The sequence below is a fragment of the Lissotriton vulgaris genome, chromosome 9 (assembly GCF_964263255.1).
Source record: "Lissotriton vulgaris chromosome 9, aLisVul1.2, whole genome shotgun sequence".
NCBI lineage: Eukaryota > Metazoa > Chordata > Amphibia > Caudata > Salamandridae > Lissotriton > Lissotriton vulgaris.
Genome location: NC_141697.1, coordinates 347,597,793 through 347,613,284, shown reverse-complemented (window position 1 = coordinate 347,613,284; position 15,492 = coordinate 347,597,793). Strand labels below are relative to the sequence as shown.

Below are 15,492 nucleotides of genomic sequence, written 5' to 3'. Positions count from 1 at the left end.
CTACGCTTCGTAAGCGCATGATCCATGTGGCTTCTCTGCGTCTGAGCGTCAATTCTCGGTTGCCCCCTCTAATGTTGAGGGGAATCAAATCAATCCCAAAAACACGTACTTGATGTCGTCCTCCAGAGGTTGAAATTCTGCAATATGGAGGGCTACCGGGTATCTAGGGTCCCTCTTTTGTATGGCTCTCATATGCTCCGCTATCCTCTCTTTAAGAGCCCTGCAGGTACTCCCTACATATATCTTGCCACATTGGCATTCAATTATATACACTACAAACTTGCTGAGGCAAGTAATGTTGTGTTTGATCTGATAGACCGTTCCATCATGTCCTTTGAAATTTGTGGTGCCATGTTTCCCCCACATGCACATGGAACAGAAGCCACATTTGTGGAATCCAAGGCCACGTGTGGATAGCCAGTCCCGAGCTGTGGTATTGGGGGGAACTGTGGGGCAAAGTTTGTTTCTCAGAGTGAAACCCTTCCTATATGTGATGGATGGTCTGTCTGGAATAAATTCCTTAAGTGTAGGGTCATCTTTTAGGAGTTTCCAGTGTCTATTTATACTTTTTTTGGTGAAGTAGTTCAAGGCATTGAATTCTGTTATAAATCTGATATTTTGATCAGGGGATTCTATCTCTGTACGTGTTTTTAGACAATCAGGTCTTGGTGTGGTTCTAGTTTTCAATTCTGCTTTCTTGAGGGATGTCTTTGAGTACCCTCTTTTCTGGAATCTATCTCTCATGTTGGCAATACAGTTATCGAATTCACTGGCTTCACTACAGTTCCGTTTCGCTCTTAGGAATTCTCCATAAGGGATGGAACGTAACTGGTGTTCAGGATGGAAACTGGAAGCATGGAGTATGGAGTTGCAGGAAGTGGGTTTCCTAAACAGTTTCGAATGTAGCTGGTTGTTCTTTACATAAAATTCTAGGTCTAGGAATTCAATACTGGTCAGACTGTGTCTCATGGTGAAGCTGATTTCCCATGTGTTGGTGTTAAGGTGTTCGAAAAAGGAGAGAAGAAGTTCCTCAGATCCTGACCACAAGAGAAAACAGTCATCGATATAGCGACCCCAAAAGACTATGGAGTCAGTATATTGCATCCCTTTGGTGCCCCAAATAAGATCAGCCTCCAACGCCCCCATGAAGAGATTAGCGAAAGAGGGTGAAAATTTGGAGCCCATGGCTACTCCTTTTTTCTGACGGTACCATTTCCGATCAAAAATAAAGAAATTGTTTTCCAGAATAATCTTCATCATGTGTATTAGCATGTTGGTATGTGCCCATAGTGAAGCCGGTCTGTTGGCTAGAATTTTGGTGATAGCTGCAATTCCTAGGTCTAAGTTGATGCTGGTATAAAGGGACACCACATCCATGGTTACTAGTATGGTGTCTTTCTGCCAATCTATGTCTGCCATGATGTTCAGTATATGTTTAGAGTCTTGTATATATGATGGGAGATTCTTGACTAGAGGTCCCAAGAAAAGGTCCACATATTCAGCGATTCTTTCAGTGGGACCCCCAATCCCCGACACTATAGGTCTGCCAGGTGGGAATGGTAGATCTTTATGGACTTTGGGTAGGGTATACAGCCATGGATACGTGGGTCTGTATACCTTGAGATATAGGTATTCGTTATCATCCAGAAGACCCGATTGTTTCCAGTGTAGTAGTTGTCCATTGAGTAGTAGTGTTAATGGACCCATAGGATTATGATTCAGTAACTCATAGCATGAGTCGTCGCTCAATTGGCCTAGGATCTCATTGTTGTAATCAATCAGATCCATGACCACCACATTACCCCCTTTGTCAGCCTCCCTGATGATGATATTGGGGTTCTCGCTAAGAGTAGAAAGTGCTGATCGTTCACCTCTGGTCAAGTTGTCTTTATATTTAAACTTATTGTTTAGGTTCTTGATACTGGTTCTGTTAAGATCCTCAAGAACGTGTCTGTGAAAGTTATCAATAGTGTTACCACCTGATAGTGTGGGTGTCCATTTTGATTTGCATTTGAGGCCACTTGCCATGCTATAATCAGTTTCCACATCAAGTTCCTCAAGTAATTTTTCCATTTCTAGTGGACTGTCTTCCCTGTCTGTTAAAGAAAGAAGCAGGTGTGTGGTTTGAACATCTTTAATAGTCAAAGGTACATCGTCAAATACATTCGGAGTGAGACTAGGCTGTCTTTGTGTATGTTGTGATCCAGCAAAATGTTTCTTAAGTTTGAGGTTGCGTATGAACTTGAAAAGGTCAATTTTAGTTTGGCATAAGTCGCCCGTGGCATAGGGATTAAAGTTGAGGCCTTTGCTGAGTAGGGAAATCATCTCAGGTGTTAATGGAAATGAAGAAAGATTGATGACTTGTACATTGTCAACACGTGCGGTTAGTTCCTCTGTGTCCCTGATCTCAGTTTCCTGCGATATTCCTCGCTTGTTCCTGCGTTAACCCCTATGGGGTTTGGGTCTGCAACGACCTTTGGTGGCTGGGTTCTGTTGCCCTTCCTCACTCGTTCCACTTCTAAAAAAAAGGTTGAATTATTTTGTTCTGCGTTGGCTAAGATTTCGTTTTCAATATCACTGAGTCCAGTGGAACTCAGAGAGGTGGTGCTGGAGTGAGCAGAGTTGGCGGTAGTAGGTCTCCCAGTTTGAGAGCTAGCCTTCGGTTTAGGAATTAGAGAATCATATTTGCGATCAAAGGTGTAGACCCTACCATTCTTATAGTCTGCCTCATCCCTCTTGATTTGACGTGCCTTTCTATTCTTGATCTCTGTTTGATATTTAAGCAGAATTTCATCCAGTAGGGTGTAATTCTTTACAGTGGCCTCAGGTTTATTCAGATCTTTGATCTCTTGTTCTATAGTAGAGATTTCTGTCTGTAGCTTAGCGGTTTTACGGTCAGCACTTTCGATAAGAATGTCCATAAGTGTGATGGAGTTCTGATTAAGTGAGTCCTCCCATTTGACCATGAGATCACGGTCTAGATCATCATAGGTCGGGAAGATGTGGGACCGTAAACCCCTGGGTACTATTTTAAGTTTCAAATAGTGTTTAAGGGTGGCCCCATCCCACCATCGGGAATTCTCTTGTTTTTTGAGCTTCTCTAATTTTAGGAATTTGTCTCTCCACCCCTCTATGCGTGCAGGACCTGCTGCGGCCGATGCCTGGTGTGTGGGCATGCCTTTGGCCAGGTTTTCAAAGAGATCTGCTGCTGCTTTATCCCTGTCCATGGTGTGATGGACACGTAAGATCAATATATAGGAACTGTTAGTAAAGTGAGTAACGTGGAGGCACCCAGTCCGATACAAGAAGATATGTACTGTAAGTGGGGGGTTTTAGACTATTTTATTTTTTATCTTGATATAGAGCATAACTCGAGATTCATCGTTTACCAGTGATACAGGAACAAAGACAGACGATATACCCAGCACACGCATGACCTCACTGGTTTAATGCTGCCATTGTATTGATTTTTTCGAGTCATACTAGTTACATAGTGGTAAGAAAGATTTTCTACTTTATGCCCAGTTATCTCGACCTCGGCAATTCCAAGGTCTAATGACATTTCCCCTTTTTTTGAAGCCTCCTTATGAGTTACTTTTTTTCTTTTTCTTTCCTCACTCGATTTATCTAGAACATAGATCTTAACACCCAGACTTACTCCAAACCTACCAATTGGAAGTGGAGTTAAAGGTAATAGAACTTTTTCCATAGAACTAGTATTCAAACGCATGGACAGTTCTTTACCTATTATAGGCACCGCTAATTTTTCCACACTACCACGTCACACTTTGCACACTTTCCCGTCAATGCCCCACCACCTCAAGGACCCTCGAAATACAGGACTTCTGTGTGCTAGCCACCAACGACCATACACATGTCCTCTATCTCACGTTCCACACACCACGTGTACACCAGCACAATAGACCATTCACTCTCCCAGATATTCTAGTGTCATCACCAATCACACTCACCTTGTGCGAATGTACACGCACGTCACTACTGCATGTTGGATGCACCTCTGTCACCATATGCAGTTTTGTCACCTAAAATGATTACATACTGACGGTATTTTTGTATTACCAGCCCTGAAGAGTCGTGTTGACTCAACCGCACACGACGAAACACGTGTCGGCGAATGTAACATTTCTCAAGTCTGGAGCAAATAAAACCAACATCCTGCTGTGACAAGGAGAAACACACCAAAGAATCTGCTTCTGTGCCTCTTTTCCATTTGGTCATTGTACCTTGTTTGTTACCACACATGTAGTTGCGAGAGCATAGCCTTGTTATTTTGCTTTGTCTGTTGACTTTTGGACGGTTAAGGGTGTTTGCCGTCTGCTCTACACGCACTACACAACGAAATTCCATGCATCTTCCACACACTGTAACGTACTAACTCAGGCAGTGCGCCCTCGGGGTCCGAATAGTCTAAAAAAAAACCACTTACAGTACAGAAATGTATGGTAATGTGCCAATGTAAGATAATGTGCAACCATATTTGACTGAACAAAGCATAAAAATACAGACAGTAGCTGTATGAAATGTACAAAGAGCTAAAACAAGAGTGAAATAGCATAATCATAGCCAAGCAATACAATAGGCATGAATATTGATTCGCATTCACAATACATTTCATGACTGTAAAAGTTTAAGATGTGCGTGAAACTGTAATGTTGCAATATACACTAGTGTTTGAAATACCAAAACCTTAACGTTTGATGACATTTAAAATTTAAGGTGTGATGGGCCACATACAGTAAAATTTGATATCTCCACCTTGTGCTCTTCAACGATCAAACTCGCCTCTGGCCACATGTGGTGTGCGTGCCACCGATAAACAGACAAGCACGCGAATGAACCATTACATGTTTCGGGATTACATATCGTTGAAATAGTCACTAAATAATGACTAGTAATAACATGGCAAAAGACACAAGATGAAGGACGGAACGTTTGCACAATGGCAAAACATTCACCCCCAGTCACAGATCGGGTTTAATCCATCGTTATTTTGCTCACCAAACCACCCCAGTTCAGACATGACCATATGCAAATCAGTCTTGACCCTGTGCCTCATGGGAACAGTCCAGACCGAACTGCCAAGTCATGTCTTCCCTGGACCGGAATCAAGCATCCTAGGTCCGGTTTCTGGCTATCATCAGCCGTCTTCAGCCAGGATAGCTTGACTCCAGTGGCGTAGTGAGCACGGGACCCACGTCTGGGCATACCTTCCCAGAGAGAGGGAGGTGGGTCCAAAATTGACAGGCGATGTAGTTATAATCACAAAACCAGTGGTGAAAGCTAGGGTAAAAGAAAATTGTGAGTATGCACTGCCATTATCAAGATGTTTGTAGTAAATGGAAACAGTAAGTGTTCTAATGTCAGCAGCTACGTACAATAGACCCCCGTCCAGGGATCACAAATGCATGTTACAATAACAGTCAAAGTTCCCTGTGTTAGTTTGTTTTGACTCAATCTCCATGGTTAAGCTTTCTTACTGCTAGCAAGTACATCGGTCCAAGATCGATGGCAGGAGAGAAGTCTGAATGAAGAGGACGGTGCGTTGTTGAGAAGAGGCACAGCTTATGAAGCCGGGTTGTTGGATAATTAGGAAGGGAGTTGGGGAGATGGCGAGATCAGTAGAGTAGCGAGCAGGCAGGATAATAGGCTATCGATCGTGAGATGCATGCATGCAAATCTGTAATTTTGTGAAAATGGCCCTGCCACACAATTGCATCATTCCAAGGGCCTTGCTGACAAAGATGTCAGAATGGATGTTTGTCTAAATGAGTGTTTTGGTGGAACGGTGGCCATATCTCCATAGTAAAGAGCTCAGCCTTGTTGTGAGTCTGAGTTTTATTTGCAGACGCACATGGCCTTCAAGAGCAGGTTGGTGTAGCCGATGGAGGAGAACCCGCAGCACAGAGTGATCTGCAGAAGGATACATTTTGTGTCTTCTTCTCCCAAGGGCATTCACGTGGGTGACTTCACCCTGCTGTCATGCCACCCTTGCACTTTGCCTCATCTTGGGACTTGGTAAAGCGTCGCTGAGCATGGGCAGTCCTGCCAAGTATCACGCATCAGGAGTGAGACCAACGCATTTCAGTGTGGTGCTCCGCATCACTGCACAGAAATGCATTGTCACGCATAATTTGCATACTGTCTAAGCCTCATGGAGCACTGCCTAAAACTAATATTGTGGTGTGGTTTACTGGTAGCTGGCAGTGCACTGTGTTTGCCTAGTGCGCGCTGCTCCTGCTGGTTTGGTGCCTGTAGCTGAGCTAAGACTGCTGCTGGCAGGTGGCTCACTGCTACATTGTATCTGATTAATTTCCTGTGGCGCCGCTCTCAGATAGCTTGACTTCATTGTCAGGCTTCTACTGTCACAGCCGGGGCGGGACAAACGGGTCAGATTAAGTTGATTTATTTTATAACGTCTTTCACCGCGGGGTGGAGCTGTGCTGTCACGTCCTGCTGCCGAAGGAGGGGAGTTTGTTAAGGGAGAAAGCGGTGGCGATTTAATCATGGCGCGTGCATCGCTGCGTCCTTCTGCTTTTCGCACCGGGCCGGGCTTCCGGGTGCAGTCAAAAATCTAATGTGACTCGCACCGCACCTAATTCAGTTACAACCGAGCCTCACGTCACTGAACAGTGATCGGCGATTGCAGCGGTCGCACAGGAACACAACGCAAAGAAATAAAGAGGTAACGGTATCTTCATGTGGATTTCTTGTGAACTGTGAATGCCAGAAAGATGACTTTGCACATTAAATACACCCTGGTGGTTCAACTGTGGAGTGAGGGTATAAAGCGACAGTCAGCGTGAGGGTTTTGAGGATGCCCGAATTATGCGGAGGCGTTATGGCCGGTTCAATGACTGTCTGCTTTGGCTGGTTGCTCGTGGTTTCCTGCATGAGAGTTAGGAGGAGCACTTACTGGACAGCAGCAGACTCATCGAGGACAGCCCAGGACTAAGGAAGTGGGCGCCGCTGTGGGTCCCGGGCTGAACCTGCCACGCAGAGTCCACAGCAGGCTCATGGTTCCCATGCCCGCAATACTAAACCTTCGCACCTCAGTGTCTCTAGTCCCTTGCCATGCCATGGTCAAAACAGCTGTAGGTCCCAAAATAGTACGGCCATGATTCTCGACTCTCTGTAACTAAGGTAGGGGTGGCCCCTCTGCAGGCATAGTGTCTTGGGCCATACCAGGAGCATATGTGGGAGAGCTCAAATGTCCAGCACAAAGGTATGTTTGTATGGCCCAAACCAAGGTGGCATCCTTTTCATTTAACACACAAAAGGTTTGGCATTTCTGAGCAGCTGCAGTAGTGCCTGCCTGCCCTCTGTTACTAAGGACTGCAGTCTGTGTCTGGTTACTGCCCTTCTATTTCTGGTGCCTTGCAACAGTTTTAAGATATTAATTAGAATTTCTTCTTGCTCAAATGGGTGTAACTTCTGATATTGATATGGTTCCCACATCTTCGTTACTTGATTTTACTTGTGTGAAAGTGTCACTCAGTCGTTGAAATGTCACTCATAATTACACTGAAATTATGAAAATGTCACACATAAGCAATCTGAAACCTTGGCAGCTATGCATGGGCTTGTGAGATCTGCATGCCTCCCCTCCTCCCCCCAAGGGAACTGCAAATCAGTGTCTCACCGCCAGTCACTCACTGCAGCGTTTTACTCTTGCCACAGTCGTGCCTTGAAGCGCATTTGGTAGGCCTTGGAGCACTGGTTAGAAATGCTTGAATCAATCTGAACCCCAAGTAGTTTCTCTAGGCACGTGTGTTAATTGTTAACATAACAACCTCTTGTACTTGCCTGAGAGCACTAGAACTATTTTGTCCATGTGCCTCACAAGTCCTCCCACCCCTTGCAGCTTCTTTTCTTAGCCCTCTGCTCGAGGGCGCACAGCGCTGTTTTCAGTTTGCTGAATCTGCGAGGGGTTCGAGAGATGCATCCTGCACCTCATACGAAAGAAACTCACATTCGTTCTTGTTATGCCTAAAATGAGTAGTGCCTGACTAAAAAATGGCCGCTTAATTGGACCTATTTCCCTTTGTTTAGGACGTAGCGTTGGTGAATAAGTCACGCGAACAGGATTTTCTTTTGAAACGGGAGATTTGCAGAGAGGGAGGTGGATTCAAAATTGACGGGTGATGTTGTCACGATCACAAAACCAGTGGTGAAAGTTAGGGTAAAAGAAAACTGAGTATGCACTGCCATTATCAAGACTTTTGTAGTAAATGGAAAAAGTGTCAGTGGCTACATACAATAGATCCCCGTCCAGGGATCACAAATGTATGTTAGAATAACAGTCGACTCTCCCTATGTTCGTTTGTTTTGCCTCAATCTGCATAGTTAAGCTTTCTTTTTGCTAGCAAGTACATCGGTCCAAGATCGATGGCAGGAGAGAAGTCTGAATGAAGAGGACGGTGAGTTGTTGAGAAGAGGCACAGCTTATGAAGCCGGGTTGTTGGATAATTAGGAAGGGAGTTGGGGTGATGGCGAGATGAGTAGAGTAGCGGACGGGATAATAGGCTATCAACCGTGAGATGCATGCAGGCAAATCTGTAATTTTGTGAAAATCGCCGCGGCCGCACAATTGCATCATTCCAATGGCCCTGCTGACAAAGATGTCAGAATGGATGTTTGTCTAAATGAGTGTTTTGATGGAACGGTGGCCATATCTCCGTGGAAAAGAGTTCAGCCTTGTTGCGAGTATGAATTGTATTTGCAGGCGTACGTGGCCTTCAAGGGCAGGTTGGTGTAGCGGATATAGGAGAACCCGCAGCACAGAGTGATCTGCAGAAGGATACATATTGTGTCCTCTTCTCCCAAGGGCATTCGCGTGGGTGACTTTACCCCGCTGTCACACCACCCTTGCACTCTGCCTCATCTTGGGACTTGGCAAACCGTCGCTGAGCATGGGCTTGTGGGACCTGCATGCGTACCCACCCCCCCTTTGTATAGCGCAACAATCACTCCAAGGAGCATCTTGGCGCTTAACGGGAAAAAAGGACACCAAGGCGATTTTCACAGAAGAGAGGGTGACTGAGAGAAACATTTAAATAAGAGATAGCGCTAGTTGGTTTGGGGTAGCAAAGATCCATGTTTTGAGGAGGTTCCTGAAAGCCCATATCAAAAAGGAAGATCAACCTGGAGTCATTCTGGACTCATCTGATGATTACAGTCAGGCTATTCCTGCAATTATGTGGGGAAGTCATCCTGAAGTATGCCTGTAGGACGAAAAATGTAAATGTGATGACAAACCTAGACTCATAACAAAAACTACAGTAGGATGGTGTTCTGATGACTTCTACTGGCAGGGAGTGATTACCTTTTACAACTCCACGAATACTAATTGACAACTTCAGGATGAATGAGAATTACTCCAGGATGGGTTCTAGCTAATTTAAGGGTGACTGTCAATTATTCGAGGATGATCCTATAACCGCTCCAGGATGGAAGAGGATTACTATGGAATGATCCCATGACAATTTCTGGATGAGTGTGGATTATTCCTGGATGATCCTAAGACAGTTTCAGGATAGCTATTGATTACATCAGAATGGCCCCATTATATTTTCAGAAAGAGTGTTGATTACTCTAGGACATGGGTACTCACAAACTTTCTCTCGGGCCAAATTTACAGTGAGGTTTGTTTCAGTGGGCCGCACCGGTGGGGCGGGGTCAGTGGGGGAGGGGGCGGGGCTAGATCAACAAAAAACCTATGACCATGAGGTTGATCACAGGTCCCTGCAGCGGATGCCTTCTTAGACTGCGCCACCACACCCGGCATACACACATCTATCTCCCTCCTTCCCTCCCTCTCTCGCTCCCTCCCTTTTTCTCTCCATCCCTCGCTACCTCGCTCCCTCCCTCACTCCCTCTCTCTCTCTCACTCCCTCTCTCTCACTCCCTCTCTCTCTCTCGCTCCCTCTGTCTCTCTCGCTCCCTCTGTCTCTCTCGCTCCCTCTGTCTCTCTCGCTCCCTCTGTCTCTCTCTCACTCCCTCCCCGCCCACACTCCCTCCGTCGCCCTCACTCCCTCCGTCGTCCTCTGTTGCCGCCCTCCCTCTGTCTCCCTTTCTCTGTGTCACTCTCCCTCCCTTTCCCTCTCCCTCTCTTTCTATCCCTTCCTCTGTCTATGTCCCTCGACCTCCCTCTGTCACCTCACCCTGCCTGTGTGTCAGCCCCGGGTGAGACAGCTGCCTGACACACACAGCCGCACCCAAGCACTTCACAGGTCGTTAAAGACCATTTGAATGCTAATGAGGTTTTGTTGTATTCCACCTCATCTTAGGCCCCTGCAGCTCCACTCTGGCTAAGTGAGAATCGCCCGACCCTGGCCCCCACAGAGCAGCAGAGACTCTCAGAGTCGCGCTGCAGCAGACAATCTTTAAAAGAAAAAAAATACATTGGTAGGATGTCTGCAAGGTCAGCGGGCCGCCAAGGAAGGCTTGCCGGGCCGCCAGGGAAGGCTTGCCGGGCCACCCCTGGCCCGCGGACCGTACTATGAGTACCCATGCTCTTGGATGACGTGGTGAAAGGGAGGCATTTTTTTGTCCTTGATATTTGGATTTAAGCGGGGACTCCAAGACAAGTTCATTTTCACGGTCTGATGCGTCATTTTTAGTTGTGGATTTTTGATGAAGGACACTGGCCATCCCTGCTAAAAGGGCCAGGTTTTCAAGTTTCTGCAAACTCATCCGCGAACTTGCATCACCAGGCTGAGAAGTTGTGCTTTCAGCATGAGCTTTGTTACCAACTCTTATATAATCCAGTCCACTCTGCTTTGCTTTTTTGTCCTTGCATCTTTTCTCTGCGATTTCTTCCTCTTGTAGTTCGCGTAACCCCCTCTTAAGTCTACCAGCGCTTCCCCGATTGCCACAGTCCATTAACATCTGCTTTTCCTCCAGTGCCCTTTGAAGTAACACCTGTTTTAGACCCTCTGTTGTGGCAGAATAGCTTGCAATTAGCTCTTGAAAAATATCCTGAATCATTAGACACTGTTTCTTCACTAAAAAAAAGCAAGAGAAAAAAATATATATTTACATATAAACTTCAAAACAGATAAAACACATTGACCACTTGCAATATATATTCACGCTCTAGCCATAATATTTAAATAAAGAGGTATTGATAATAAAGGACAAATGTACAATCTATCCATAACCAAGTAAGAAAGTTTTCCTTAATAGACAGTACACATTGTAAGCCTGAACTTGAACCTCCTGAAAAAAGTTGCCTAAATAAAATAGTTTATCCAAAAATGGCTGCCTTATAGTAGTGCCACAAGCTAAACGTTTCAGTCCTTTTCATAAGTGTTACATTTGTCTCTGGAGAGCAATCCAAGGCATATGTGGGGACATGCATGTTCATTTTAACTGTCCATTGTCCATTATTGGATGAATTAATCACAAATGTAGGTTTTTACTGAAACAGGTTGGTAATTTGTACCGTTATCCTACAGTTGCTAACTTATTATAAAGGTTTACTTATTGTGCTTACCAGATGATTGGAACAGAATCATAGCTTTAAAATCTCTCTCTTCGGTGATTGGCCGACCAGCTTCAGCTAGATTTTCGACCAGCCATTTACAAAGAACTTCCCCGGGATTGTCCAAAAGCAGGAAGTCACAATCTTTTCGAACACACACAGAATGATCGCAAGTGAAAAACAGGACGTTGAATGAAACCATGATTATGTCCTGCTAGATATAAAAATCAGTACAAAAGGGGGTGGTGATGGACGGAGCATCTGAATCAATCAAACACTCACCCAGTCAAAAGATCTGGGTTTAATCCATCACCGTTCTTTAGCCCACTCTGCCACCCCAGTTCAGACATGGCTATATGCAAATCAGTCTGACCCTGTGCCTCATGGGAACAGTCCAGCCCGAACTGCCAAGCCATGTCTTCTCTGGACCGGAAAGTGTGGCAGGGTATACTCAGACGTGAGTCCCTTGCTCACTTTGCCACTGGATTCAAGCAAGCCGGGCTGAAGAAGGCTGAAATGCCAGAAACCGGTCCTCGGAAGCTTGTTTTCGGTCCAGGGAAGACATGGCTTGGCAGTTCGAGCTGCGCTGTTCCCATGAGGCACAGGGTCGGACTGATTTGCATATAGCCATGTCTGAACTGGGGTGCCAGAGTGGGCTAAAGAACGGTGATGGATTAAACCCAGATCTCTTGACTGGGTGTGAGTGTCTGATTGATTCAGAAGCTCCGTCCATCACCAACCCCTTTTGTACAGATATAAAAACCAGGAATTAGTTTGTGTGTGGTTTAAGTTTCAGGAGGTAAAATACAAAGCATATCAAACAGATTAACAGATTTAATTGGAGAAAAGCACCCCAAAAAGTACACTGACCTGGGGCAATTTCTATCTAATATGCCTAGATGTTGGACTACAAAGAAGTGTTTGGGCATGCACTGAAGGCCATTGAGGAAATTACCTAATAATCAACTTTATTTTTGGAGAGCCAGAGTGTATGCTTAGGTCTTGCTGCTCAGGGAAAATAGTAATAGCAAAGTAGAGGCATTGTGAGAGAAATAGAAGAACTATCAATAAGTGAACTTTCACACTGGGTTTGTAACGGGAAAGTTACCTATCCCCACAGATGCATAGGGAGTCAGATGCCTGCTACTCTCTGCCCACCGGCACCCCAACATGAAAGGACAAGTGTTAAAAATGCAATAGGTTTCACCTTTTATTAAGCTAAAGGTATTAGCTTTGCTAGTAGTATTGTACGTTAATTGTGCAATATGTAATGGCTTTATAAATTAAACAAAAAGACATTACAATGGCAAATACATAAAGCAAAAGCATTGGCATAGCAAATAGGTCTCCCCTCTGGGACCTTATAAGTGTTTTGCCAGAGGTGTTTGGAAGTTTGGTAAGAGATGCAATTTAACATAAAGGGATCCCATACCTCGTTGACACATGCAGTACCCGCAGTTCAAACGAGAAGAGGGCATGGGGAAACCTCTTATAAGATCTCAATCAATGGGGAAGGCACGCGTTACTGCAACTTGTGCGTGCTTTCACCGTATAAATATTTAACACATGATCAGAGGCAGTTGAATGCTAGAAGCGAGAGAGAGAGAAGGCGAGAGAAAAGGAGAGAGAAAGAGAGAGAGAAAAACATTGGGCCAGGATGCTTGGTTGGAAATGCTGCCTGCGCAGCTCGCGTCGAGACCCCAGCCAATACACAATCCTCCATTAAGGCAGGTAGATGATTTACTGCGTCTCAGCTGCTGTGTAAACACCGCCACCAGGACACGCAGGCTCCTGGGGCCAAGTGCCGCTTGGCCATGATTGAAACCCAATGGGCTGGAATTAATAGGAAATATTAATGCGATTTATCTTAGGGCTCGATCCCTCTGCCTCAATACTTTAGCAGTAGGTCAGGTTGTAACTGGATAATATATGGCTGGGATCTATAGTGGCAGATGTAACAAGACCGGCTTCATTTTTACAGAGATCTTAGCGGTCAAGGTAAATTAGCGCAAACAGGGAATACGTAATTGGCCCTGTCTCAATAATATATACAAACGAGTTAAAAACATTGCCTGCACATGGAACGAACGTAACCAGAATGATAGCCAGTTTCGCGAAAGTAGATATTGCAAGATGTTGGAATGCGTCTGACTACGTTTCCTAAATAGGGGGTAAACCTCAATCGCCACAGGCAACCAGCCCTTTCAATTACACAAATAGCAAACAAAATAAGGAACCAGCATTACCATTACAACGGCTAAGTTATTTGAAGCATTTATCCTTATGCTTTGAAACGCATCCATGAAAACTGCCGGTGTTTTAGAAGATGTGCTGCTCTGCACACTACACAACTTGGGGGAACTGACCAGGATTCAACAATAGAGCACACATTCATTTAGTAATGAAAGCTCACTACAAGTTGCAAGGACACAAGTAATGCTCAACAATATACAGTATTCACATAAATGCGTTTAGCCTTCTTTGATTGACAACTTTTCAGTAGATCGAAAACTGTTCCATTTGGTCGAGAATCTAGAATACACGCAGGTGCACTTGGAAGCAACATGGGACCTACAATACACGGGCAGCGATTTATTTTTCCTTACGGCGAAGAACTTGCTGTAAAACACATTTTTTAGGCTTTTTGCAATTTTCCACAACTTCCACAGGCACGCACTACGTCACACATACACAAAAATACACATGCTCAAACACAAAAGGTGCATATTAAACAAGCAGGCAGGCTGATACAGACAAAACATCAAACACACATAATGCACACACATTGCAACACAGGCATTCATTATAACACGTACGAAGCACACACATGCAGGGAGCTGCGTCTTAATTTGGCCCCTTAATGAAAACTCGTGCTTTCCGAAAAATGAGGAAGCTTGTCTGGGACGGAAATTGAGCAGCTGGGACCGAGAGCGGAGGATCGATGCTGCTCTTTTTTAAGAAAGGCAGCACTATGCATGGGGGCTCTGACCCAGGATGGGCGCGTGCAGATATAGCGTGCAGCTTGCCCCGATGGACTAACATCTACCCCCTGGTAGCAGCTGCAGCACTTACCCGAGTATACGCTGGAATCGATGAAGGAAGTGGAGTTGGAAAAATAAAGAGACCGATGCCAATCCATCTGTCCCTTTTCCATTGCACTCACGGCGTTCTTCGATCTTGCCGCAGAAAGATGACGTCACTTCCGGCGCTCCCGGATGTGCGTAGGTTTTTTCAAGAGGAATCCCGCGGGTTCAGATATATGCAAAGTTGAGAGAGCTGCTGTCTATTGAGGACCTGCGGTTAGAGTCCCAGCCGGCAGACTGTTGGTTTACAGTAGGTGATTTTGGCATTGTGTTCGAGGCAGCTGTGCTTTTTAAAAATGTTTTTTAGTATTGAGATGGTGTAAATTCGGCAGTCATCATGACGACAAAGCTTGTTTTCCTTTGCAAGACCTATTCCTCGGGCCATGAGAAGGTCTGTCCGCAGTTGTTTAATGAGTCTAACTAAACCTAGATACCACTAAACTATGAGGCAGATTTACAAGAACCTTGCACCACTTTTGCGTCACTTTCCCCATGTTAAAAGTGACGCAAAAGTGGCTCTGCGAAGGAATACTCTAAGAAGGAAGTGCAGCCTGGGGGTACAGAAAGTATCATTTGCAATCACAGCAGCGCCTCCCGTCATTCCGCATTCATAAACAGTTTGGGGGTTTGTAGGGCTTTTGGATTTTAGGGCGTACATGGTCATTTTAGGGTTGAGGGTGGGTTTGTGTTTTGGGGGGCCAGGTGTAATTTAAGGGTTTAGAGCATGTTTGGGTTTGGGGTGTGAGGGTTAATTTTAGGGTGTGTTTGGGTTTTAGGGTACAAGGGTTAATATTAGGGTTTACAGTGTGTTTGTGTGTGGTGTGCAAGGGCTAATTTGGGGGTTCAGGGTGTGTTTGGGTTTTGGGGTGCCAGGGTTAATTTTAGGGTGGGTTTGGGGGTTCAGGG

At 45.1% G+C, this 15,492-nt stretch overlaps 2 protein-coding genes across 5 annotated transcripts in view; one reads left to right on the top strand and one right to left on the bottom strand.

The window, feature by feature from the left end:
- Positions 1-6,744: 6,744 nt before the first annotated feature.
- Positions 6,745-14,681, bottom strand: LOC147690110 (uncharacterized). 3 transcript variants are annotated; one of them, XM_086937709.1, is made up of 4 exons: positions 14,576-14,681; positions 11,516-11,717; positions 10,528-11,024; positions 6,745-9,626 (listed from the first exon to the last, which is right to left on the bottom strand). In XM_086937709.1, the coding sequence occupies exons 2-4, from the start codon at positions 11,703-11,705 to the stop codon at positions 9,570-9,572; spliced, it is 744 nt and encodes a 247-aa protein (XP_086793835.1). In that variant the 5' UTR covers positions 11,706-11,717; positions 14,576-14,681; the 3' UTR covers positions 6,745-9,569. The 3 variants fall into 3 exon arrangements, with proteins under 3 accessions (XP_086793835.1, XP_086793832.1, XP_086793834.1); XM_086937706.1 differs by lacking the exon at positions 6,745-9,626 and having other exon boundaries at positions 10,157-11,024; XM_086937708.1 differs by lacking the exon at positions 6,745-9,626 and having other exon boundaries at positions 10,157-11,024; positions 11,516-11,714; positions 14,576-14,673.
- Positions 14,682-14,711: 30 nt separating this feature from the next.
- SPC25 (SPC25 component of NDC80 kinetochore complex) overlaps positions 14,712-15,492 on the top strand; it is a 78,724-nt gene continuing 77,943 nt past the window's right edge. The window contains exon 1 of one of the 2 annotated variants that reach the window (XM_086937710.1): positions 14,712-14,836. The gene's annotated coding sequence lies outside the window, so the exon portion shown is untranslated. Of the gene's footprint in view, positions 14,841-15,492 lie in introns of both variants that reach the window. The other variant, XM_086937711.1, reaches the window with a different exon arrangement.

Bases quoted from the DNA above. Each gene is read 5' to 3' on its own strand.
- LOC147690110 (XM_086937706.1), bottom strand. From the start codon at position 11,705: ATGGTTTCATTCAACGTCCTGTTTTTCACTTGCGATCATTCTGTGTGT. The intron at 11,025-11,515 runs GTAAGCACAATA...GCTTTTTTTTAG, and splicing joins GATTCTGTTCCAATCATCTG to TGAAGAAACAGTGTCTAATG.